This window comes from Narcine bancroftii, chromosome 5, assembly GCF_036971445.1.
Source record: "Narcine bancroftii isolate sNarBan1 chromosome 5, sNarBan1.hap1, whole genome shotgun sequence".
Classification (NCBI taxonomy): domain Eukaryota; kingdom Metazoa; phylum Chordata; class Chondrichthyes; order Torpediniformes; family Narcinidae; genus Narcine; species Narcine bancroftii.
Window position 1 is genome coordinate 228,378,183 of NC_091473.1, and position 27,805 is coordinate 228,405,987.

The window sequence follows — 27,805 nt, forward strand, 5'->3', positions numbered from 1 at the left end:
AGTCTAACCTCCACTGGTGACATCTGAGTGACACATTGAGCAATGGTGGACCTGGCCTATATCCTGATCAATGTTTTATGATCTTGTATTTAAACAAAATTAATCATGCCTTGTTATAACATAATGTGAAACACAATACATGCCCTTCAACCCCTGTTGTTGTGGTGACCTATATAATTTTTTATAAATTTATATAAAAATAAAGTGTGGGAAAGTGGTAGTGGTAAGAGCAGACAATTTATAAAGACCATGGGAATGAGCAATGTGGACCTGCCCTCCCAAAATTCTGTACAGAAGAGAAAGAGCTGTATGCATGGAGCACTCATAGAGGGGTTTCTGTGCTGCACTGAATTCTGGGAGGGTATGTCCACCATCGCTCTCTCTTTCTCTCCTGCTGTGACTTTCTCACAGTCCTTCAGAAATTTATAAAGGTTTAGATAGTTCAGAGAAGTTTATACCTTTTTAATCTTTTGTTTCCTTCATGCCATCAATGCATCACTACTTTGTTCCAGGATAGTTCATGTCCCTTTCACACTGGGTGAATCGGCATGCAGGTGTCAGATGACCCCGGGGATGATGCATCCTAGGCAATCTATTCCTGGTGTGATTTAACGTCTGCATGCCGATTAAGGTGCTTTCACTATGGACCCTTAACCGGTGCATTGGCTGGTAATTATTGGAAGGTGCCAGTGTGAAAGGGGCTTCTGTTTTCATCTGTTTCCCATAATAAAACTACCTTTATCATTTGGCACCTTCAGTAACTTGGAAATCCATAAGCTAAATTTTAAGTTCTGGTCATTGACTGCAGAATTGTTTAGAATGATAACTTCTGTCAAATTGGGCAAGTTGAGAATTGAGTTCTGATACAAGGTAATATTTGTTTTCAAGAAATGATATAATTTTCAGGAAATAATGCAACAATTATTCAATGTTTGTCTAGACTGAGTTTTAATGAAGAATCAATGGATATTACTGTTTGCAACCCTGTGCGTATGTCCAATTTCTTCGAGGAATATCTGGGGCAGTTAGAGATTTTTTGTCTATGGTGTGGGTCAGACAATTCTTGCATTTTTGTGATGGTGCGCAAAATTTCTTTGCTTTAATTTTGAAATCTATCTTGGGAATTTGCTTTAGAGTAATGAGTACAGTTTCTTGTTATATGAAAAGATGCAAGTGGTCGGGTTCCTGAAAAAAGTACGTCTAAAAATAACTTGGTTTCCTCAAGAGATTACTGACTCGAGGCAGATGGAAATATATACAACAGGAAGCTCTGTGTGTATTGATAGTAGTCTGCATTTTTTGGTTTAGAATGCAGTAAAATATTGGAAAAATATGGTTAGAATGTCAAGGTGAAATATATTCTGTAGGGTCCTGTACTGTAACTAGCATATCAGTGGGCTTATGACTTCCACAGTAGTATTTTTAATGGGAGTTGGTGTATAATTTTGAAACAGTGAAAATGGAAAATAGTAAGTTATTTGTTCCAAGTTCATATAGGTGCATACAAAACTCATTTAGTAAATAGATAACTGAACCATTCAAAATGTTTTTGTTCATTGACTTTTATTTCAATCATGGAATAAGTCTGAAAATGGGTGACAGTTTCTAAATCCATGCTGAATTGGTGAGTGCTACAACATGGTATAAAATTGTTTTAGTTGCATAATCAATGATGTATTTGTGTTATAGGTTGTGAATTATGAAAGTGATGTCGATGAACTATTCCATAAAATTATGTAAAATGTATGTTTATGGCCCTGAAGCTGTGTAGACTTCATGTTGAAGCTGTAAGGCAACTGACAATGTCATATTGGAAATTGCTATATCATTTTGGTTTCTAAATAATCATTGCCTTTTTCCATATATTTGCACATTTCTGGTTCAGAAATGTTAAGGCTAGATAATCACTGCTTTGATTAAACTTGTGCAAAGTGATTTTAACCCAAACAATACAGAGCTTTTTCTGTGGTGAAATATAACAGAAAATACTGAAAATAAGATCCTATGTCGAGTGAGGAAATAGTTATGTGAATTACAATACATAGAACAACATTTTTTAAAGTATAGAACACTGACAGAAAATTGCCTGTAGGATATTTTTTGGAATCTGATAATGTTTGTACACTTTTTCATGAAAACGAAGCACGAAGTATTGAGAGTTCAAAAATTCTACTGGACAAGTTGGATCATATACGATGTACAATTTGGCTTGAATTTGTGATTTTTTTTCCTCCCCTTTTTACCTGAACCTCTTCCTTTTTCTTCCACCTGACAAAGATTTTGTCTTCTGTTATGATTGTTAATTTAGTATAAAATTTTGTTGATACTCCTTTGAAGCTTTGCTTTCGACACTTAAAAGCAGAGCAAATGATGAAAGATTGCATTTTTTATAAATATTCAACTTCATGAACCTTTATAATTTAGCCTTATCCCAAAACTAAATCATGGGGGGGGGGGGGTCAATGTTTTTGAAGGGCAATTCTTTGCCTTTACTCGAGGTCAGTGGTTCCCAACCTTTTTCTTTCCACTCACATACCACTGTAAGTATTCCCTATGCCATAAGTGTTCTGTGATTAATAAGGGATTGCTTAAGGTGGTATGTGGGTGGAAAGAAAAAGTTTGAAAACCACTGTTTTAATCATTCCAAATTGATTCATTATTGTACATTTTCATAACTCCAAAGGAAATGGACCAATGACAATTTTTCTCAAGCAAAATATTTCTGTAATAATTGGGTCTAAAGCAGTGATTCTCACCCTTCCCTTCCTACTCACATACCACCTTAAGCAATCCCTTACTAATCACAGAACACTTATGGCATAGGGAATACTTAAAGTGGTATGTGAGTGGAAAGTAAAAAGGTTGGGAACCACTGCTCTAGGTGATAGGATAACATGCGCATTATCTAGCAAGTTCCAACTCCCTGTCATACTTTCCTGAATACTTCTGATTTTATTCAGCATTTCATCAGTTTTGCTTAATTTTAACATGATTGCTAAAGATGCCCAAGCCCTAAATTCAACTACAGTGACATTGACTTGGAATTAAAGACCTCATCTGAGTATGCTCACCTGAAGCTCTCAATCATTCTTGAATAATGGAGCCATGTCAGACAAGAGGAGGATTAAAAGCGTTATTCACAAAGTAAATGGGAGATGTGGAGAAACACAAAAGTGACAAATGCTGGAATGGTGAGCAGACACAGAATTGCTGGAGGATGCACAACATGGGTTGAGATGGTCAGTCAATATTTGGGTCTGAACCCTTCATCACGACTAAGAATAGGATTTCTGGGGCCAGAGCAATGTGGATTTATAAAAACTTATGCAGTCTCTGAAATCACAAACAATCAGTTCAACTGGTGTTTTCTAGTGGCTGCTTTAAAATAATGGGATAGAAACAAACCCTTGAACTTGTCACAAGTTTTATTTAAAGGAGAGTCAGTCAAACCATTCCTTTAGATAAACATACATTGTCATTACATCTTATTGGTTACATAATGATAAAAACATAATTTATTGTGTGATCCACACACACATTACAATGCAGTGGGGTATATAAACGACTTGGGAAGAGGTATCTGCCTTGACCTTTGGCCTTTCTGTAAATGACTGAGTTCGCTAAAATTCGAGCATTATGCGTGTGGCCAGGCCAACTTTTATACACATCTGTAAAGCTGGAAAAACAAAGGAATGAGTGTATAGATTGACATATGAAACCTATTACACATTCACTGATAAAGACAGATAATTGTAACTCAGACCAAGATCCTAACCAGTAGTTGTGATCAACAACAGCTTAAAGAACAATTGAGTACCACCCTTTCAGATTGTAGTAGGCTTGTGTGTTGTGTGGAGATGCGCATCATTTGGCAGTTAAACAAAACATTTAGAAAGGGCTCTCCTCAATGGCGTATCAACACCAACACTGTGGTGAGACCAACACCAAAAATACAACTGATGGATCGATATTCACATGGAGTAGGATACCATCACAAAACAACAGCGAGTCTAAGGAGAAGTTCCAGAGGCTGTCGCCAGTTGGTTGTCTTGTGCCTCAGGTGAGGCTTAATGAGTTCTAATACAAAGTCAAAAGTGTTTTGAGACATACGAAAGTGACTTTGCCACTTATCTTCAATAAAGTTGTTCAGGACATTACCCCAGAGCACGGGCCCCTGTTGTCTCTCCTCCACATTCTTCTCTCAGATACCAGCAAAAATTGATTCAGAAGAACTAAACATCTCAGTTTACGGCATGTAAGATCTGTGTGCCTTTCTGCCTCAAACATATCCCTGTATCTTTTCAAAATCTCTTCGAATATTTTTTCTGATTGCACGAGGACGTTGTTCACACGATTGTGACATGGCATGCTTCATAAAGTTGATTACAATGCGCAGATTTGCTTGCATTCTAAGATTTCACAAAATGTACATGACTGGCAAATGTATCCGCTGTTCTTCCACCATTTTGAGTTCAGAGCAATGTCACTTCCTGGCGCATAGGTTTTACATCACACTGGATGCCGACACTGCTGTGCGACACGTCCTTCCTCTTTTGCTGGCTTGCTGTGTAAAAGGACTCACTGACCTGGCTTTTCTTCAGTTCTGTATGAACAAGGAAGCTGGCTTCCAGAGACTGATTGTGTATACAGCAATAACGTGGCTTTTCAGTGTAAAAAGGGCTACTGTCTCCTTTCTCCCTGCACTCAAAGTCAAATCCTTCTCCACCTCTCCTAATAAATTCTCACCTTTCCTCTCTCCTGTTCTCCCATATGTATCCAATTAACACCTTTCGTCTGTTGGTATGTGCTCTTCCCCTGCCTCTCTTTACTTGGCAACGTTTTAAATCGGGTGCCTGTCTGCTTTTTACTCATCTTTTAAGGGCTCATGCCTGATATGACAGTTAAATATCTTTAACTCTTATAGATGCTAACTACATAAAATACCAAATGTTATGTGAGGTGAAAAGAGAACTGGCCCCCGGAGGGTTCGGGGGGTGGTGGTGGTGGTGCTGTTCTGAATGGCCGATTCAAAAGATGCTAAAGTCAAGATAGAGTAAGGTAGCAGGTCCTTCTGTCCTGCAAGGCCGTGCTGCCCAATTATACCCACGTGACCAATTAACAGACTAATCCTTTATGCCTTTGGAATGTGAGAGAAAATCCTGGAGTTTGGATATGCGGCAAACATACAAACTCCTTACAGACAGTGACGCTGTAACAGCTTCGTGCTAACTACTGCCTGATATTCTTTGAAATATAAACCAAGATATTTTTCATTTTCTTTCAGGAAAGTTGGCATGGTACCAAAGTGAACCAGTGATTTAAAAAAATATATAAATAGATGGTAGTATTTTTAGGGATGGGGACTTCTGCATTTGTTTTCTCTTCCTGAGTGAGTTTGCAGCATTTTTTGTCCCCACAAATAGCTTATTTTGTTTGTCTCTTTCAATAGATCACCTGGACATGCAAGACATTATAATGCACACAAAGAACATTTCCATGGTACGGGCTTGTCGTTTTTTTCCCTCACATTTGTCAATGTTTACTTTCAAGCATCACGTGCTCTGACTTTTTTCCTCCGGCCCTGAGAAACACCAAATTTTGTGACTTGTTAATGACAGTAAATTCTGATTTTTGACAAATGAATTCTCTGTTCAAAGAATTGACTGCCAGAGGTGTTAATAAAACCAGTAATTAATCCTCTAAAAGTGGGTTCAATTTAATAACACTGGTTTCTCAGGTTTCTTGGGAATATGAAATTATCATATTAGTAATTTATTCATGTTCCAGATTTTAATGGGAGCATTTTTAATGGTTAACAAGTAAATTCCCATAAAACTTCCTGATTCATGTATTTACAAAAAAGTTCCAAGGCCAACATTGATGAACAATTCGAGACAGATTAATCGTGAATAGTCAGCATGGATTTGTTTGTTTGTTGAAGTAGATTGTTATTGCTTTTATATATATATATATAAAAAAAAACTCAAAAAAATCAAATGAAGGTTGTGCAAGTAATGAAGATGGAGAAAACCTGTGGGATTTAAGAGAAATGTTGAAAATTTGAATTAAATGCCAAAAAACAAAGATAAAGGATAACTTGTATTATCATGGGTGCTGCCAGGCTCAGTACCTTAGTCCATTGCTTTTTATGGTATTTGCAAGTTCATTTGAATCAGAAATAATCTGAGCAGGTTCATTTTGGAAAGCATAATTAATGTATTCGAAGAATTGGAGACGACTGGAAGGATTCTGCTGAAGGCAGATGGAGCAAGTAGTTAAGGGATAAGGCAAACATTGCAAGAGTTGGCTGAATATACCAAAGCTGTACAAATCATTAATTTTGTTAGTATGCAGTCCATTTTCATGGATAATATATGTAAGTTATAGTCCACTGAAAGATTTGAGAGAACACAGTGTACATGTGTGTTGCCAGGCTAGAGAATATACAGTGTGGACAGGATTGGATAAAATGAACAGAAAAGACTATTTTCCCTTGGCAAAGAGCTTAATGCCTCATTGGTCAAAGTAATAGTGGGGATTTTGTGTTGAGCATTTTCAGAAAACAGTAGTGGGGGAAGGGTAATAAAAGCATAGTACAGTAAAACTGCAGATATCTGACACCTTTATGGATTGGTAGATGCCAGATAAGTGAATTTGCCGATTGCTTGAGATTGTGTTGTATGGATTGGCAAACTGACCACTTGGGAGCACCAGTTTTAAATTTTTATTAATTTTTACTTACTATTTTCCAAGATTTTTTGCTGGTTGTTTGAGCCTGGAGGTTGCTTGGATTCTGCATAAAGGGGATTTTACTGTACAGCTAGTTCTTGACTTCCGACGCAAGAGTTATGCCCACCAGCACGTACGACCAAAATTTTAAAAAAATTTGAAACTACTGTAGAAGTACGTATTTTGTATTGAAAAAACTGTATACTGTGGTCCCTGCTCCCCATTTCCTGGCGACATCCCAGTCCCCATTTCCCTTCGGCAGCCCAAGCCCAAGGACCCCATTCCCCAACTTAGAACCAACCCAAGTTACAATCAATTTTTTTGTCCCCATTATGGTCATAAGTCAGGAACCACCTGTACTTGAAAGGGTGACAGAGGTTAAAAAAAATTTCCACAGCATCTAGATAAGTACTTGATGGGACATTGCACATGACCATGTGCCAAGGTCTGGGAAGTTGATGTCGATTGTTTTGGCTGTTATTGGAATAACTGGCCAAGTGACTGCTTTACTGAACTGTAACTTTCTATGACTATACAATGATTTTTTAAAATCTTGATGACTGAAAATCCACAGCTACAAATTTTGGTTAAGTTCAATTCCAATTCCTGTTTGGTTAAATAGCTAAAAGTCGTAATGCTTCTGAAAGCCTTTGGTTCAAAGCTTGTATTTGAGGGTCTGCCTGCTTTGTGCAGTGTCGCACTGGAATTTTGTGTAGCATTATCTGTCACACCCTTGCATTAAAAAGAATGTCAAAATTGGAGACTGATTTATTGGGGAAATATGTGAGAAAGCTACGTGCAGAATCCGACTGGATTGCGATATTGATAGTAGTTTCCAATTGATTGCAATATCTTTGAATCTGGACAGTAGCTGTTGGCAATGCACATTCATTCAGAAATACTACAAGTGAAATTGAGTTCAGGCACTCAGAAATTGTTGGCATCTTATCCAGTCACTGTGTACCTCAAGAATAAAACTACTCGGTGATGCTGGGGTAACACAAGTTTTCAATTTTGCATTATAATTTCACTCCTTTGGGTGCTGCGTTTTCTTCCAGTGTGCACTAATGGTAGTGAATTGAAAATCCTGAACTGACAGCCAAAAATGTTTTCAGTTATGATGGATAAAGTGCTTAGCCCACCATAACTTCAACCCAATAATTTGTTACATTATGAGAACTATTAAACTTTTCAGTAAATATTTGCTCACTTTTGGAGGTGGGTGGAAACATTTATGCAAGGTGGCGTGGAAGGGATTTTATGGGTGAAGCAGCTGAGAATTAAGATGGTTTGCTGTGAGGAAGTAATACAGGTTTTGTTAATAATTGATACATGCTGAGAAATTCTTTGTTCAGGATTTCTGTGTGATCTTGCAAGTCCTAAACTTGCTGCTGCTCTTTCGTTGCCTTGGAACACATTCTCAACATTATACATCTGAATCAACTTGTAATAGTTCTCAATACTTTATGTATGAGCCTGTCTGTTAAAATTACATCATATTCGGCCTGGCACAGAAATAGCAACTCTGCCATTTTAATTGAGAGGTTCAGCAGTAAAGGGGAAAAGTAGGTATGAGGTGATTTCTCTTTTCACATTACATTTTCACTTTGTTCAAAATTGATTTGGCTTACTTCTAACTTTTAAACTTGTTTTTTTAATTGGCATGGCACATTTTCCTTTGAATATATAAATTTTCAGGAATCATTTGTATGCGAGATAACCAGCTGAACTGGAGATTTGGCTGAATGAAGTGCAGGTTTTTTGTTACATAGGCATGATGAAGATGGGGGCCATTGAAAACTAGAATTAATCTTTTAACTGAGGATTTGATTAGCTACTTTCTGAAATTAGTCAAGATTGGCTAATCTAACATTTATTTTAAAAAAAGAAGAGCATTAGAAATAAAAGCTGGGATAATCCATTTGGCCCATCAAGTTTTTTTCTGATAGTCAGCAAGATCATGGTTGATCATTTGCCCAACACTTTTTTTGTCCTAGTATCCTTTAATTCCTCTAATATTCACTGAGATAATTTTCCTCTTGTTTATGGAACAGAAGCCCAGCCTACTCAATTTTTCCTCACTTGAGTGACTTTCTACATTTAGAAACTATTGAGCTGAGTGAGATTTTGCTGCATGCTGACTAGCAAGTAGTTGAATATTTCAGGTAGGGGGCCAGCATATTCCAGAGCTTGCTTACATTTTTAAAAAAAGATGTATTAATCTTTTATTGGACATAAGGGTAGATAAATCCCAGGGGTGATGAGATCTATCCTCAGATGCTGTTGGAGACTAAGGATGTTTAGTGATAAAATTTTGGGGATGGTTGAGTAGAGGACAGCACATGTGGTACCTGTATTCAAGAAGAGAAGCAGGGATAAGCCAGGTAATTGCAGACCTTTGAGTCTAATAGCGTAATTGGGGAAGTTGTGGGGAAAAATGTAGACGAGACAAAGACATTTGAAAAGATAGGGATTGATCGGGGATCATCAGCTTTGTCAGTGGGAGATCCTACTTGACCAATAGGATTTACAAAATTTATTCAAGAAGGCAGCGTAGTTAATGTACATGGACTCAGGATTTTGACAAGATTCCATGTACATGGCTGGCGCAAAAGGTTAGAGACCACAAGTTCCAAGGGAAGTTGACAAATTGGAACCAGAGTTCGCTTGAAAATACAAGACAGGTTGATATTGGAGGGTTGCTTTCGTGATTGGAAACTTACGGCCAGTGATGAATCACGGGTTCTTGGTTGAACTTTTTGTTTGCTATGTACATGAATTTGGATATGTCAGAAGTGTGGTCATGTTTAGTGATTTAAAAAAAAGGCTGGATTAATGGGAGAATTGTTAAGACTACCAAACATGGCACACATGTATAATTTTCCGTAAGTCTTTCGTGACATTCCAAAACTCCTTAGAAAGTATAGTCTTTGACAAGCCTTGTTGATCAATTTTGTTAAATTATCATGTTGTCAGGCACAAATATGATGGCTGAATGGCCTCCTTGGAAATTGTTGTGTTGAGTATTTTTGGGTGGTAAGAGGCAAGTTTTGAATAGTGCAATTTCTGCCTGCAGCATTCAGAAGCGTATATTTATCCTTTCTGGTCTTGCTCACATTTCGAGAGAGGCAACTGCACTTAATTTCTTTGTTTCCCAATACCATCTCTTTAAAGTGTTTAGAATTTAACAATCTGACAAGTTGTCACAATCAATACTGCTGCATCTGCTGTCACCATGTAAAACACACTGCCCACTTCACCTTAAAACCAGGTTGTTTAGCTGCTGCTCTTGCATGTGGACTGAAGTTCAGTTTGGCTCAGCCGAGTAATTCCCAGCGAGATGCACGTGTTCAACAACAAATTAATTAAATGTCTATTTGTTGATCTGAGTTCAGTCCAGAATTTGGGCTGTGGTTAAGTCATTGGGAAATTTTAATGAACAGTAAGTAATTTGTTTTAACACACCAGATGGTCTAAATAGGCATGCTCTATTGTTGTAAGATTTGCAGCTGGCATTTGCAGGGCCACACTTCAGGAAGCAATTCTAAATTGTGAATGCTTCCTCAGCTTGGAAGTTCCATCAATCTCTGTACTTTGAACTGCATTTTTATGTTTTGACACTGATCAGGCTTGGTTTTTGGCTTTGGTTGTGTTGAATGACCCACTAATGACTTGTTGCTCTCGGGACGGAAAAACAATTACCTTGGGGAATACATTGTATTCACTAGTTTGATATCTATTTGATGATGTAGAAGTACTCTGGAATTTACATTCTGTATGATTTAATCGGAAAGCTATCTTGATCAATGAGAATGTCTGAAATCTTGTTTGGCCAAACGTTCAATTGCATCACTGCATCGTACCCATGGACAATATTTGATTTGCTCATGCTTCACAATATATTGGTAACAACTTAAGCTATTTTAAGGCTGGTGCTGGCAATCCTGCATTACAGGAGAGGGTTACTTTCCCAGAAAACAGTTCTCATTGCAAATTTTCAGGAATGGGAAGATCCATCACTTCCTCAAGCTTCAAGAAATGCAAATTGAAAAGAATTTTCTATCTCAGGTGATGTAAGAGAATTTTGTGCCATATCAAAATTTTGGACAGTAATTATGAATTCTTTGAGGGCAAATTTTTATTACCCAAATGGCTGAAACGGCTGGGTTGCATTGTTCCTATTTTACTGTGTGTTTGTTTTAATTTGGCATTGAGCTGGTGTGATAGTTTTCAGTGGGGAGTGGTTTTTAGAGGTGATTAACTTGATGGTGACCATCAATCGTGATTTAAAATGCTTGATGGTTTTATTACTGACTAACTTTTCTAGTCTATGACCTTAACTGAGTTCATGAGATTCATGCAAGGTGTCAATTCTCAGGTCAACAACAACTTGCTTTGTTATTGCCTTTGGGTTATCACTTTGTTTGTGTAGCATCCAACCCTGAGGCATTTGCTTCCAGTAAACACAAATAAGAATACTAAGCTGTTCTTTTGACACCCCTTTCAACTTTATTACAGTTTCAAACCCCATGTCTGGCCACTTTTAGACTGAACCAGACTAACTGCGGGATTTGCATGAACCTTCAACTTAGATTCTGACAGCAGATTGTATAGATCAGTTACTTAGCCATTTCGGTGCTGCTACACACATGCATCGGGTAAATTAGATGCGTGCTTTCCACCCATTCCACTTCTTGTGCTTCCATGGAGTCTGCCTTAAACTCTGAGATTTGTTTCCAAAACTTCTTTAAATATGCCCTAAAAAAAAGGAATGCATTGTGCACACAGTGACAGGCCCAGAGGACCTCAAAACCCAGCAGCAACAGAAATTCACCAAAACAAATGGTTACTTAAACAAAAGTTGCTTTTAATTGCCTTTAAACATGAAAACAGGATCAAACTCTAAATTATTACTATTAACTTAACCCCCTTCTAATTTGAAGTGAATGTGTGTGCAAGTTCAGAAAATTTCTTGGATTCACAGTCCAATCTCACTTCTCAATCCTCCAAGTTCACCAGTATCAGGTAATTCTTATACTGTGCACAGAATTTAACATTTATGAATCTTCACCAGGCTTTGATGCTTGAAAGGTAAATGGATACTGCTCAAGAAGGTTCTTGCCAGTTTTCAGAGAGAGGTTTGTTGCTCATTGGACACACGCAAACTGATCCCTTCTGAACAGCAACTTCAGTGTCTTTCCAAAGAAACTTGCCCCCTCAGGGTTTTCCAGATGATGACCTCTTTCTTTCAGGTCATAACAGAGTTCCTTTTTGTTTCCCTTATTTCAAGTGAGATGCCAGTCATCTCCTCTTGTAGAGACCACAAGGGCTTGAACAGGCTGAACTAAGAACTCACAATCTCTCTCTCTCTCTCTCTCTCTCTCTCTCTCTCTCTCTCTCTCTCTCTCTCTCTCTCTCTCAAAACAACTTGGTCCTCATAGAACAGCAAACTGCATTTAGACAGACTGCGGCACCGGACCCAATCTTCCGAGTCCGTTCATCTGTGGCCTTCCAAAACAATAATCCATTACTCCACAGCATGTCCAATTAACACCTACTTGTGATGTCTCTATAGGCATTCTTCAAAGTTTTTGCAAAGGCACTCGGAGCCAAGACTGTCTGGCTTGAGCAGAGCGACAGCATTTTAAATGAAATCTCTGTTGTGAAGTGTTTGTGACCGACACTTAAAAAAAACCTGCCACAGTTGATCACCTTTAAAACATATCTATATACAATATAAAATATAACTTAATCTGTCACAACACACAGCTGCTATTGCTCACTGTCATGAATGCAAGGTTTTGCAACAAATGCAGAAGCCTGGGTGCAGTGGACAGTTTCCTCCAGCTCTCTACTCCCTTCCCTTCACTCTCATATCAAAGTGCTACTGTCTTTCATCCATCACTTCTCAGCTTTTTTTCTTCTACCTTCCCACCTACATCTGTTAACCTGGACTCTGCCCCTTCCTTCCTCTGCTCTCCTCCTGCCCTCTCCTCCCAAACCCCCCATCCCACCTTTTTATTCAGGCACCTGCCTGTTTTTGTGTGCACCTGATGAAGGGCCCAAGCCCAAAACATTGGTTACCCTTCACTTTCTGGGGATGCTGTGTGACCTGCTGAGTTTCTCCATGTTTGTATTGTAACATTTGTGCTACTCAAGTGTGGAGAAGAATGATATGCAGACCAAAGCCTTGAAGTTGAGACTAGTTTATTGCACTGGCCGTCACTTTTATATAGGCACCAGGCGCTGACGTCAGGGCCCTGTGTTGTCGGAGCGCCGACCTGGGATTGGCCGGCATTCCTGCTACAGTTGTCTGTCTTCTTGCCGAATGGGAGGTCACCTTGGGCGAGAGCCGGTGTCACACGCAGGTCGCCGTGTTCGTTGGCCATTTTGTGGGCTGGTCCCCATCTCTCGGCGCAGGCCGCTACACATCCCCCTCCCTCTGAACTGGCAATTGGGCCGTTGTCCATGACTTGGGCGGACTGCCCTTGCATCGTGGGGTAGGAGTGGAGACTAGCTGGTCACAGGCCAGATATGCTCGTTTCAGGCAGTCGACAGTAAAGATCTCCTTCTTGCCACCGATGTTGAGGACACGGCTGACCGTGTGGTTGGGGTTGTTGTGGGACCAGGACTCCAGTTATTGCTGCAAGTTCTTTCAGGCGTTTGTTGGGGCCAGGAACTCCCCCTGGAATGATTAAGGGTGCGCCGTAGACCATCACTGTCTTCATTCCACCTGGTGCGAATCCCCAGCAGGACCCAAGGCAATTTATGTAGCAGCCCCACTACTATATCAATGTGTACGTGGCTGAACGTGCACCATGCTGCTTCAAAACTCTGTATGGTTGGCTTTGTATGAGTGCACTTTGAGGACTGGCAGTTCATGCAGGTCTTGGCCCACTGGCTGTCCTGCTTAAGGAGGTTGTGCCAGACAAACTTGCTGACCACCATCTTGACTGTGGCTTGGATCGCAGGATGTGCCAGGTTGTGTATGGCTTCGAAAACCTGGTGCCTCCATGCGGCTGGGTCAATGGGGCGAGGGCTGCCGATGGAGACACTGTCCAGTAGTGTCAGGTTACCTGGGCTGATGGGGGCATCTTCTTCCCTGAGACCAGAGATGACTGTCCTTTACCTGGGGATCTTAGGGTCCTGCTGCTGTGAGGGCCACATAGTCAACCCCCTGGGACAGGGCATGTACTGATTCGCTCGTGGGGCATGACAGAGTGTCAGTTACTGCATTGCTTTTCCCCACTATGTCCTGTACGTCCGGGTAAATTTGGACGCACAAGACAAGTGTCTCTGTTGTTGGACTGACCACTGGTCCAGTACCTTATGGAGGACAAAGGTCAGTGGCTTGTGATCAGTGAAGATCTTAAAATTGCAGATCTTCCAGAAAGTAACAGAAATGTCGTACTGTCAGGTAAATCGCCAATAGCTGTTGGACGAAAGCACTGTATTTGAGCTCTGGGGGGTGGGGGGGGGGGGCAGAGGTGCCTGCTGAAAAAGGCAAAGGGCTGCCACTGGCCTTCAGTGAGGTGTTCCAGTATGCCTCCTACCACTGTGCTGGAGGCACCAACTGTCAGAATGGTAGGTGTCTCTGGTCTGGGGTGTACCAGGAGGGTGGCATTGGCTAGCACGTCTTTGGTGTTCTGGAACGCCCTCGAAGATTCATCGTCCCAGGTAATGTCATTTAACTTGCCCGCCATCAGCATGAAGAGGGGGCACATGATGCGGGCTGCTGCTGGTATGAATCTGTGGAAAACGTTTATCATACCGGCGTATTCCTGTTGCCCTTTTACTGTACGTGACATGATGAAGTGCCGGACTGCCTTGACCTTTTCGGGGAAGGGTGTTGCCCCGTGTTTGTTCTCTGCCCAGAACATCAATAGTGTCCAGGCCAAATTGGCTCTTTGCGGGGTTAATTGTCAAATCAAACTCACTGAACCGGGTGCACAGTTGTTTCAGGTGGATGGTGCGGTCTCTGTGGCTTGCGATGAGGATATCGTCTAAATAGATGAACACAAATGGGACAACCAGGGCCACAGCATCCATCAGCCACTGAAAAGTTTGTGCCGCTTTTTTCAGACTGAAGGGCATGCATAAGAATTCAAATAAACCACCTCCACCCCCCCCACCCCCCCTGCAGCTGTTGGCACCACGTGGAGGGGAGATGGCCCATGGACTATCGGAGCACTGCACAATCCCTAACTCCCCCATTTTCTTGAGCTCCTCCTTCGTTAGTCTGAGCTTTTCAGGAGGAAGTCGGCATGCCCTGGCATGGAGTGGGAGACCCTCTGTCAGAATGTGGTACCTTACTCCATGCTTTGGCTTGGCGGTGGAGAATTGTGGTGCCATAATTATGGGGAGCGCCACCAGGATGCAGGCAAATTCGTAACCTGAAAGCATTATAGAGTCGTGGTGGGGTGCAGGTAGTTTGGCTTTCCCCAGAGGTAGAATCTGAAAAGTTTTGGCGTGCACCATACACTGTCCTTTGAGATCTACAAGCAGGCAGTGGGCATGAAGGAAGTCAGCCCTTAGGAGCTGTTGTGCCACTGCCATGAAGGAAGCTGTAGGAAATATGGAGCAAAAGTCAATTTTTTCAGTTATGCAAGAATCCAGGAAGCAGCACTTGTACAACACTTGTGAATATGACAGAGAGAAGTTCCTGTTCGGACCTTACATATGCCCCGAGTATTTTTCTTGCAAGATCTAACCACCTTACTTCTCTCTTCACCATATCCCCTTTAGCATTAACTCTTTTGCTGATCTGCAGAGAAACATACCCAGCGTCTCATAAAAACAAAGCACTGCAATCCTGGCAACATCCCTCTAAAATCATGGTGACCAAAATTGAACAAAGCTGTGACTTCATTCTATGTCCTGACTCATGAAGATGAGTGTCCTTTATGGAAACAATAAGTTGCTGAAGGAACTCTGCGGGTTAGGGGGCTTCCATGGACGGAAATGGTCAGTCAACATTTTGGGTTGAGACACTTTATGGAGACTCAAGTATCATGATGTACGTAAAGAGGGACAGAAGTTCGGTATACAGATGAGCTGCTTAAGAGGGATTGTTGGAGGTTCAAAAAGCAATTATGTGAAAGTCAGCCTGCACTGTAATTAAAAAAAAAACAGCAGAACACAGCAAAACCATTGAGCTTTGAACCAACTTCATTATATTCCCACAGCTGGAGTGAGAAATACAACGAATGGGTAAATAATGCAATTTGTTCTCTGCACCTAACCTCACTCACTCATACAGCCTTTTGGTGCATTTTGTATAGTACTTTTTTGTTGGGGGAAATATACAGTTTCAAAAGTCACTTGTACAGATTAATTGCAGCTAATTGTTGTGGTTTTTCTTTAACATCCATCCTTGTGGTTTTTATAGATATGCAACTTAATTAATTTTAGACAGGTTAATCTTTGTTCATTCGATATTAATAGAGCTTTGTCTTGTGGTTTTGTCATCAAACATATTTGGATGCAACCTTGTTCCATTGTCAAATTGGAATTCTTTATCTGTGAGGCTTGCGAATCTTTATCTACAGACAGAGGAGCCCATTTTCCAGTAATGTCTGACATTATTGTTTAACATTCTTTTTCATTTAACTTGTATTGTCCTTTGCCGAGATGCAGTTTTACATATTTTTCACTAATTGACAATCTAATGTTTTGCTATTCCTGTCCTTCACAGTTTCTGTGATTAAATCATCCTTTCTCCTAACCAAAAACATCCTGGAATGCCATTACCTCATTCCCAACTTGTCCAAGGCTAAGATGTCTTTGCAACTGAGAATGACTCAGCTGCACTCTATACTAAAGAGTTAACAGTTTGTTATCCTCCTTGCTATAGTAGAAGCCCCACAATTCTTTACACTTAGGTACAGTAAAGCCCCTGGTATATGGAATTCAAGCAACTGGCAGCCTCAAGGAACCAGCAAAAAAAAAATGAGGAAAATAAATAATTTAAAAAAGTGAGAATAAAATAATAGCCGACACCTATAACCAGTTCTTGACTTGTGACCAATGTAAGCAAACAGATTCTGTTTCACAGGACATTATTTTGGACAAATTCCCCCCATCTCCCCCCAGCCATTACTATACTGAAAGAAAAACAACGAGGTCGGCGTAAATGCATTGTTCCCTTAAGCAGAATATGGAGAAATGTAAGAGACTGGAAAAAGTCAGTTAGTACTTATGGAGGAGTTGTTTTAAATTTTTTATTTTTCACACTATAAACCACATTGATCAAGATACATACATTTTTCTTTTCAAATATATACAATGTCGTTTTCTCCCCCCCACCCCTTCCCATCCCACCCTCCCTACCTCCCCTCCCATTCATTTAAAGTTCAGAATCTAAGATACATTAAACCCTTCAAACAATGTTGTCACTCAATAGAAATAAACAAGAAATTCCACTGAGTCAATTCTTTTCCTTTCCTTCTCCTTCTGTCATTTTAGGTGGTAGATGTCCCCGGTAGGTTTTCTCTATTATGTTTCATGTATGGCTCCCATATTTGTTCAAATATTGTAATATTATTTCTTAAATTATATGTTATTTTTTCTAATGGAATACATTTATTCATTTCTATATACCATTGTTGTATTCTCAAGTTATCTTCTAATTTCCAGGCTGACATAATACATTTTTTTGCTACAGCTAGGGCTATCCTAACAAATCTTTTCTGTGCACCATCCAAATCAAGTCCAAATTCTTTGTTTCTTATGTTACTTAGGAGGAAGATCTCTGGGTTTTTTGGTATATTGCTTTTTGTGATTTTATTTAATATCTGGTTTAGATCTTCCCAAAATTTTTTCACTTTCTCACATGTCCAAATTGCATGAATTGTTGTTCCCATTTCCTTTTTACAGCGAAAACATCTGTCAGATACTGTTGGGTCCCATTTATTTAACTTTTGAGGTGTAATGTATAGCCTGTGTATCCAGTTATATTATATTATACGTAACCTCGTGTTTATTGTATTTCTCATAGTTCCAGAGCATAACTTCTCCCATGTTTCCTTCTTTATCTTTAAATCTTGTTCCCATTTTTGTTTAGTTTTACCATTTGTTTCCTCATTCTCCTTTTCTTGCAGTTTAATATACTTATTTGTTATAAATTTTTTGATTATCATTGTGTCTGTAATCACATATTCAAAATTACTTCCCTCTGGTAACCTCAGACTGCTTCCCAATTTATCCATCAAGTAGGATTTCAGTTGGTAGTATGCCAACACTGTATCGTGAGTTATATTATATTTATCCTTCATTTGTTCAAAGGATAATAATTTATTTCCTGAAAAGCAATTTTCTATTCTTTTGATCCCTTTTTTCTTCCATTCTCTAAAGGAAAGGTTATCTATTGTAAAAGGGATTAGCTGATTTTGCGTCAGTATTAGTTTTGGTAATTGGTCATTAGTTTTATTCCTTTCTACATGAATCTTCTTCCAAATATTGAGCAGATGATGTAATACTGGAGAATTCCTACGTTGTACCAATTTTTCATCCCATTTATATAATATATGTTCAGGTATCTTCTCCCCTATTTTATCTAGTTCTAATCGAGTCCAATCTGGCTTTTCCCTTGTTTGATAAAAATCTGATAGGTATCTTAATTGTGCGGCTCTATAATAATTTTTAAAGTTTGGCAGTTGTAAGCCTCCTTGTTTATACCATTCTGTTAATTTATCTAGTGCTATCCTCGGTTTCCCCCCTTTCCATAAAATATTTCCTTATTATTTTCTTTAACTCCTTGAAGAATTTCTCCGTCAAGTGTATTGGCAATGCCTGAAATAGGTCTTGTATCCTTGGGAAAATGTTCATTTTAATACAGTTTATCCTTCCAATTAGTGTTAGTGGTAAGTCTTTCCAATGCTCTAAGTCGTCCTGTAATTTTTTCATTAGTGGATAATAATTGAGTTTATATAGATGGCCGAGGTTTTTATTTATTTGTATATCTAGGTATGGTATTGCTTGCATTTGCCATCTGAATGGTGATTCTTTCTTAAATTTTGAGAAATCCGCATTATTCATTGGCATTGCTTCACTTTTATTTGTGTTAATCTTGTAACCCGAAACTTCTCCATATTCCTTCAATTTCTTATGTAATTCTTTTATATTTACGAGGCTCTAAAGGCTGTGTACGGCCTCTCACCCCAAGTCCAAAGCCCGCTGCGCAGCTCAGACGGCAAAGTCCTCCTCAGCGACAAGATCTCCATCCTCAACCGATGGTCAGAACACTTCCAATCTCTTTTCAGTGCCAACCGCTCAGTCCAAGATTCCGCCCTGCTCCAGCTCCCTCAACAGCCCCTAAGGCTAGAGCTGGATGAGGTCCTCACCCGGGATGAGACATATAAGGCAATCGAACAACTGAAAAGTGGCAAAGCAGCAGGTATGGATGGAATCCCCCCAGAGGTCTGAAAGGCTGGCGGCAAAACTCTGCATGTCAAACTGCATGAGTTTTTCAAGTTTTGTTGGGACCAAGGAAAACTGCCTCAGGACCTTCGTGATGACATCATCATCACCCAGTACAAAAACAAAGGCGAGAAATCAGACTGCTCAAACTACAGGGGAATCACGCTGCTCTCCATTGCAGGTAAAATCTTCGCTAGGATTCTCCTAAATAGAATAATACCTAGTGTCGCCGAGAATATTCTCCCAGAATCACAGTGCGTCTTTCGCGCAAACAGAGGAACTACTGACATGGTGTTTGCCCTCAGACAGCTCCAAGAAAAGTGCAGAGAACAAAACAAAGGACTCTACATCACCTTTGTTGACCTCACCAAAGCCTTCGACACCGTGAGCAGGAAAGGGCTTTGGCAAATACTAGAGCGCATCGGATACCCCTCAACATGGTTATCCAACTGCACGAAAACCAACAAGGTCAGGTCAGATACAGCAATGAGCTCTCTGAACCCTTCTCCATTAACAATGACGTGAAGCAAGGCTGCGTTCTCGCACCAACCCTCTTTTCAATCTTCTTCAGCATGATGCTGAAGCAAGCCATGAAAGACCTCAACAATGAAGACGCTGTTTACATCCGGTACCGCACGGATGGCAGTCTCTTCAATCTGAGGCGCCTGCAAGCACACACAAAGACACAAGAGAAACTTGTCCGTGAACTACTCTTTGCAGACGATGCCGCTTTAGTTGCCCATTCAGAGCCAGCTCTTCAGCGCTTGACGTCCTGTTTTGCGGAAACTGCCAAAATGTTTGGCCTGGAAGTCAACCTGAAGAAAACTGAGGTCCTCCATCAGCCAGCTCCCCACCTTGACTACCAGCCCCCCACATCTCCATCGGGCACACAAAACTCAAAACAGTCAACCAGTTTACCATCTCGGCTGCACCATTTCATCAGATGCAAGGATCGACAACGAGATAGACAACAGACTCGCCAAGGCAAATAGCGCCTTTGGAAGACTACACAAAAGAGTCTGGAAAAACAACCAACTGAAAAACCTCACAAAGATAAGCGTATACAGAGCCGTTGTCATACCCACACTCCTGTTCGGCTCCGAATCATGGGTCCTCTACCGGCATCACCTATGGCTCCTAGAACGCTTCCACCAGCGTTGTCTCCGCTTCATCCTCAGCATTCATTGGAGTGACTTCATCCCTAGCATCGAAGTACTCGAGATGGCAGAGGCCGACAGCATAGAGTCCACGCTGCTGAAGATCCAGCTGCGCTGGGTGGGTCACGTCTCCAGAATGAAGGACCATCGCCTTCCCAAGATCGTGTTATGTGGCGAGCTCTCCACTGACCACCGTGACAGAGGTGCACCAAAGAAGAGGTACAAGGAATGCCTAAAGAAATCTCTTGGTGCCTGTCACATTGACCACCGCCAGTGGGCTGATATCGCCTCAAACCGTACATCTTGGCACCTCACAGTCTCCGGCGGGCAGCAACCTCCTTTGAAGAAGACCGCAGAGCCCACCTCACTGACAAAAGACAAAGGAGGAAAAACCCAACACCCAACCCCAACCAACTAATTTTCCCCTGCAACCGCTGCAACCGTGTCTGCCTGTCCCGCATCGGACTTGTCAGCCACAAACGAGCCTGCAGCTGACATGGACATTTACCCCCTCCATAAATCTTCGTCCGTGAAGCCAAGGCAAAGAATTCTGGTTCTGTTAAGTATACTATAACGTCATTTGCAAATAAACTGATTTTATATTCCTTGTCTTTTATTTTTATCCCTTTTATTTTATTTTCTGTTCTTATCAATTCTGCTAGTGGTTCTATAGCTAACGCGAACAATAAGGGCGATAGTGGGCATCCCTGCCTTGTTGATCTGCTTAAGTTAAATTGCTTTGATATATATCCATTTACTGTTACTTTCGCCAATAGCCCCTTATATAATGCTTTAATCCAATTAATATATTTCTCTGGTAAACTGGATTTTTGTAGTACTTTGAATAAGTAATTCCATTCTACTCTGTCAAAGGCCTTCTCTGCGTCTAAAGCAACTGCTACTTTTGGAGTTTTATTTCCTTCCACTGCATGAATTAAGTTAATAAATTTACAAATATTGTCTGTTGTTCGTTTTTTTTAATAAATCCAGTTAGGTCTAGATTTACTATTTTTGGTACATAGTCGGCTAATCTGTTTGCTAATAGTTTAGCTATTATATTATAATCTGTGTTAAGTAAAGATATTGGTCTATATGACGCTGGTACGAGTGGATCTTTCCCTGTCTTTGGTATTACTGTAATTATTGCTGTTTTGCATGAATCTGGTAAGCTTTGTGTTTTATCAATCTGGTTGATTGCTTCCAGGAGGGGAGGAATTAATAAATCTTTAAATGTTTTATAGAATTCTATTGGGAATCCATCCTCTCCTGGTGTTTTATTATTTGGTAGTTTTTTTTATTATCTCTTGTATTTCTACTATTTCAAATGGTTCTGTTAATTTATTTTGTTCCTCTATTTGTAATTTTGGTAGTTCAATTTTAGTTAAAAATTCATCTGTTTTGTCTTCTTTCCCTTCGTTTTCAGTTTGGTATAATTGTTCATAGAATTCTCTGAATTTTTCATTAATCTCCGTTGGATTATATGTGATTTGTTTGTCTTTTTTCCTTGATGCCAATACCATTTTTTTAGTTTGTTCTGCCTTAAGCTGCCATGCTAGAATTTTGTGCATTTTTTCCCCTAGTTCATAATATTTCTGTTTTGTCTTCATTATGTTCTTCTCCACCTTATAAATTTGTAGTGTTTCATATTTTATTTTTTATCTGCCAATTCTCTTCTTTTAGTTGTATCTTCCTTCACTGCTAATTCTTTTTCTATATTTACTATTTCCCTTTCCAACTGCTCTGTTTCCTGATTGTAGTCTTTCTTCATCTTGGTTACATAACTTATTATTTGCCCTCTGATGAACGCTTTCATTGCGTCCCATAGTATAAACTTATCTTTCACTGATTCCATATTTATTTCAAAGTACATTTTAATTTGTCTTTCAATGAATTCTCTAAAATCCTGCCTTTTAAGTAGCATGGAGTTTAATCTCCATCTATACATTCTTGGAGGGATGTCTTCTAACTCTATTGTCAATATCAGGGGTGAGTGGTCCGATAATATTCTAGCTTTATATTCTGTTTTTACTGTCTTGTATACGAGCTGATAACAGGAATAGGTCTATTCTTGAGTATGTTTTATATCTACCTGAATAATATGAATATTCCTTTTCCTTTGGGTGTTGTTTCCTCCATATATCCAAAAGTTGCATTTCTTGCATCGATTTAATTATAAATTTGGTTACTTTGTTCTTTCTGTTAATTTTTTTTCCAGTTTTATCCATGTTTGAATCCAAATTAATGTTGAAATCCCCTCCTATTAGTATGTTCCCTTGCGTGTCTGCCATCTTCAAAAAAATATCTTGCATAAATTTTTGATCTTCGTTAGGTGAATATACATTGAGTAAATTCCAAAACTCCGAATATATCTGACATTTTATCATTACATATCTCTCTGCTGGATCTATTATTTCCTCTTCTATTTTAATTGGTACACTTTTACTGATTAATACAGCTACTCCTTTAGCTTTTGAATTATATGACGCTGCTGTTACATGTCCTACCCAATCTCTCTTTAATTTCTTGTGCTCCATTTCAGTTAAATGTGTTCCTTGCATGAATGCTATATCAATTTTTTCTTTTTTCAGTAAATTTAGCAGTTTCTTCCTTTTGATTTGGTTATGTATTCCGTTAATATTTAAAGTCATATAGTTCAACGTAGCCATTTCATACTTTATCTTTCCTTTCCCTCATCATCACCTTTCCTTCTTATCCATTTCTGCTTCCTTCTTTTGAACACTTTATAAGACAACATTTCTAAAACATCAAACATTTCCCTTATTCTCCTATCTAAAATTTCTTTAACCCCACTATCCCCTCCCCTTTCTGAGTTGCCCTTTATCCCTTGTCGGGCAACCTCATCTCCCCTCTCCATTTGGATTTGCGAATTCACTCGCAAGCGTCAACTGATTTTGCAGTGACCATAACTCCTCCCCACCCAGCCCCCCCAGAAAAGATTTTAATTTTCATATGTTACAAAGGTCACTCTTTTAATTCCCTCCTTATTCCCTTTTTTTCCCTTATTAATTCTTATCTATACTCTATATATTTTCCTTTAAATATGGATACACTCATGTATACACACACACACACACACACACACACACACACAACATGTCTTCATCTCTCTGTCTGTTTTGTAGTTGTTCTTCAAATTTTCGTGCTTCCTCCAGATCCGAGAATAGTCTGTTTTGCTGCCCTGGAATAACTATTTTAAGTACCGGTGGGTACTTTAGCATAAATTTATATCCTTTTTTCCATAGGATCGCTTTTGCTGTATTAAACTCCTTTCTCTTCTTCAGGAGTTCAAAACTTATGTCTGGATAGAAAAAAATTTTTTGACCTTTGTATTCCAGTGGCTTTTTGTCTTCTCTTATTTTCTTCATTGCTTTCTCCAATATATTTTCTCTCGTTGTATATCTTAGGAATTTTACTAAAATGGATCTTGGTTTTTGTTGTGGCTGTGGTTTCGGGGCTAATGTTCTATGTGCCCTTTCTATTTCCATTTCTTCCTGTAATTCCTAGGACCCTGGGGATCCAATCTTTTATAAATTCTCTCATATTCTTGCCTTCTTCATCTTCCTTAAGGCCCACTATCTTTATTTATTTCTTCTATTATAGTTTTCTATTATATCTTTCTTCTGAGCTAACAGCTCTTGTGTCTCTTTAACTTTTTTATTAGACCTAATTTCTTTTTTAAGTCCTCTACTTCCATTTCTATGGCTATTTCTCGTTCTTCCACCTTGTCCACTCTTTTTCCTATATCTGACATGACCATCTCTAATCTATTCATTTTTTCTTCTGTACTTTTAATTCTCCTTTTTATTTCACTAAATTCTTGTGATTGTCATTCTTTTACTGATTCCATAAATTCTTTAAAAAAAAATATCCATTGTCTTTCCTTTCCCTTCTTCCATTTCTCTATGTTCTTCTTCTTCTTCCTCTGGGTTGGTCATCTTTTGTTTCCTTGTTTTCTTTTTACTCTCTTCTTTCTTGTTCTCGTTGTTTTCTATGTTATCTTCCTGTTGTTGTGTTGTAGCTGTCATTCTCAGCTGTGGAGATCGACTCCTCAGGTGGTCCCCCCTCCCATCAGTGTTTTTTTTTTGTCATGCGCATTGCGCGTGTGCGACTTCTCGCGCATTCGTGGTTGCGCACTTTTACTTGGCTCCGCGAGCCATTTTTGTCGTCCCGAGCTCGGGACTTCAACTGACCTTAGGGAGTGGGCTTCTCTCTCCGCGGCGGGCCTCCTCAGACAGGTAAGGCCTTCACCTCCTTCTTCCAACGTCCTTTCTTCTTCTCTTCTTCCCGTTGCTTTCAACTTTTCTTTCTTCGCTGCCATTTTCTTTCCACCTTTACTTTCACTTTATTTTAATTTTATGTTTGTGCCTTTGTGTTTTCTGTGTTTTTTTAAACTTTTCCGGAGAGGGCTGGAGTTCCCCGACAGGCCACTACTCCATCACGTGACTCCTCTTATGGAGGAGTTTAACGTTGGCTCATCAACCATCTATGACATTAAGGCAGTCTCAGAAAATTAAGGAGTTTTTAAAAAATGAGATCTGACACTGAAGAAAGTGTTTAGCAACATCGCACTCACTCTTCATAGCTCCAAGATGGACTTGCTTAACCAGGCTATTTTTGAAAGGTTTCGTTTGAAATGGTCGAAAGGTGGCTGCATTTCAGGATCCATGTTGCAAGAAAAAGAAAGGAGTTCCATGAGAAGATGAATATTGAGGCACAATGTTCTTTCTCAAATGGATGGTTTAGCAGATTCAAGATCTGATTCAAGAGCAGATTCAAGTATCTTCTGATGAGTAGAAATCAGTGGACCTGAGGCAGCAGATAAGTTTGAGTTAGAGTAAGTCTCAAGCAACCAAGAAATGCTCTCATCGGAATTAATCATGAACAAGTCACAAAATTTGGCGTTTTGGAACAGCTTCATAGTGCAAACATTCACATTATAAACTATATGACAATAATAAATATTAAAAAAATTAAAAGAGTGCATATCCTCATACATGCCAGTTTTACTGCACATGGATAGGAATGGTTAAGAAGAATGGGTGATGAGCACAGGTAAGCATATTGATTGGTATAGATTTGCTGACATCTATGTGTGCTCGATGTTGAATATACACATTTGCTCATCAGTTAATGGTCAAAAACATTCTGAGAGAATCAAACTATGGGTGTCTTACCAATGAAACAACTTAATAGTTGATTGCAAATCGCATTCAAGAGATCTATTTTTACTTGGGAAACTTCTGTGTCGAGATGGGTTTCAGCAGAATGAGAACAGGTTGGAGATGAATAACATTTTTGACACTTGAATCACAGAACTGTTACAGCGTGGAAAAAGGCAATTCTGATTGGCTCAAGGCCAGAACAATTCAGCTTGTTCCACTCCCACACGGTCTGAGAGTTGATTCCTTTAATGACGTGTATGTACATAGACATAAAGGCACACAAGTGCTACTAGCCCACAGCCACACCAATGAAGGAAAGAGGCAATAGAGAAACTCTTCAGAGATGCTGTGCCCATGGATGCATCTCCTGTGCTCTGTTAACTTCTGCAGCTGCATGGCTTCCTGGGTGCTCCATTGGTGAACCTGAGCGCCAAGTTCAGAACCTCTGATGTGATATGGTAGGCTGCTAACATTTAAATCTAATGAATTCACTCTAATGAATCATGGTCTTGACACCTGGTTCTCACAAGCCAGTCTCCAGCAGTCCGCAGCCTAGTGTGATTCATTTCGCCCCCAAGCCCCTCGTTGGACAGTTGCTAGGGTCATTTTCCTTGTAGGATCTTCACTCAAACTTCCCTTTCTCGGCTGATTTCCTGGAGTCTGGAGTCTTTGTGGTCTGCTGCCAAGCATGGGCACCTCCTCTGTGGACTTGTCGGCGTTGGAAAAGAAACACTGCCAGCCCCTTGACAGGTAATTTAAAACCAGAATGGGGCCATTGACATAAAGATCAGGTCTTGTGTCCCTGCAGAGGAATGTTGAGCTTCTGATCCCTGCTCCTTTTGGGTGTGAGGCATTGTTGCTGTGCAAAGATTTATGCGTTGGTAGATTACTGTCGGTTATCCCAAGTATATTGTTGAGTAGGTGAGTCAGGGATTGATGAGCATGTGGGGAGTTTAAATTGGATTGGTGTAAATGGGTGTAAGAAAGGATCCTACTCCTAGTTGTGTAACTCTGTGGCTTTGACTTTCAAACATTCGATGTTACAGTTACTCCAGAAACACTTGTTTGGAAGTCATCCATGGTCTCTTAAAGATGGTATTTTGAAATTTTTATTGTGACTGCATTCCAAAGTCTTGTTATGTGACAAACACAACATAAATGCATTTTTTGTATTTTTTTTCCTTCTTACAGGCAGATTTTGCATACAGTAATGTGCAACAAAATACCAAAATGGCCGTGAACCAAATTTGAGGGGGAAAGCTTTGATTAATTTTAAAGAAATCATAGTCTTAAACATAATTAAAATGGAATTAAACATGAAAAAATAAATTAAAATGGAATTTGCTTACTTTTAATTGTTTATCAATGCATGATGCATTTAATAAAATTTGTACTGATGCAAATAACACAATTTATCTATTGTCTGGCATGCAAAAGTATCTAAACGTGTTCATGTCTTTTTCATTATTTTTGGCTTTGTGGAAGGATGATTAAATTACAGCTTGTAAAATTCCACTTGCTAATCAAAGTTATTTATTTTAATTTACACGTTGAGAGGCTATTGCTAACTTTTGATCTGGTATTCAATTTGTTTCATCTTGTTTTGCCTCACTCTTAAATATTAAAATTTTTCCTTGGTGTAAGAAATTTAGGATCGCATGTCTGAACATGGAACTTTGTTACATCCATTGTCATCTATCGCATCTTGTGTAGTTGCTGCATGGTGTAACTTGGTGTAAAATTTTTTTTTGGCTGGGAAGCTGTATCCATTCCTCCTAAAATAAAATTGTAATCTTGGCCAGCTGTTTACTGTGTACATTAATGACTTAGTTCTTGTGAACAGAGCAGCATTTATGTGAACCAGATGTGGGTTGACTTCTGGAAACTTTAGAAGATAAAAGTATGAAACCCCATGCGTGAACATGGTAAAAAAAAAAACAAGGCAAAGGATCCTATAAATTGGAATCTCGTTTCTAGAAATAAATTAATTAACTTTTTTTCCACAAATGTCTCATGAGTATTGGTAATATTTGACATTAAAAATTTTATCCATGACCTTTAATTTCCTACAAATGTAGATCTTTAAATGAATTGATGTTTGTCTATTTACTATTATGAAGGATAAGGATATGAGGTGCAAGCGAATATATTTCACCAGCACGACTTTTCAAATTTGCACACCATCCAAACTTAGAAATTTATTGCTGGTCCTTGATCATCACTGAATCCAGGACCTCCTTCCTCGGTGACCCATTGCTAGAGTCACTGCTGTGATTTTAAACACAGCCTGCCACCACGGCCTGAGAGTAATTGGAGACA

The 27,805-nt window shown here is 39.4% G+C and overlaps 1 protein-coding gene across 24 annotated transcripts in view; it reads left to right on the top strand.

Annotated features, from left to right (window-relative positions):
• The window catches only part of LOC138764999 (ankyrin repeat and SAM domain-containing protein 1A-like), a 335,613-nt gene that overhangs the window by 19,580 nt on the left and 288,228 nt on the right, over window positions 1–27,805 (top strand). For 4 of the 24 annotated variants that reach the window (XM_069941574.1, XM_069941591.1, XM_069941593.1 and 1 more), the window contains exon 2: window positions 5,450–5,499. The exons of the other annotated variants lie outside the window; for them this stretch is intronic. In XM_069941574.1, coding sequence (XP_069797675.1) covers window positions 5,450–5,499 — 50 coding nt within the window. The remainder of the gene's footprint in view (window positions 1–5,449; window positions 5,500–27,805) is intronic. 24 annotated transcript variants of the gene reach the window in all.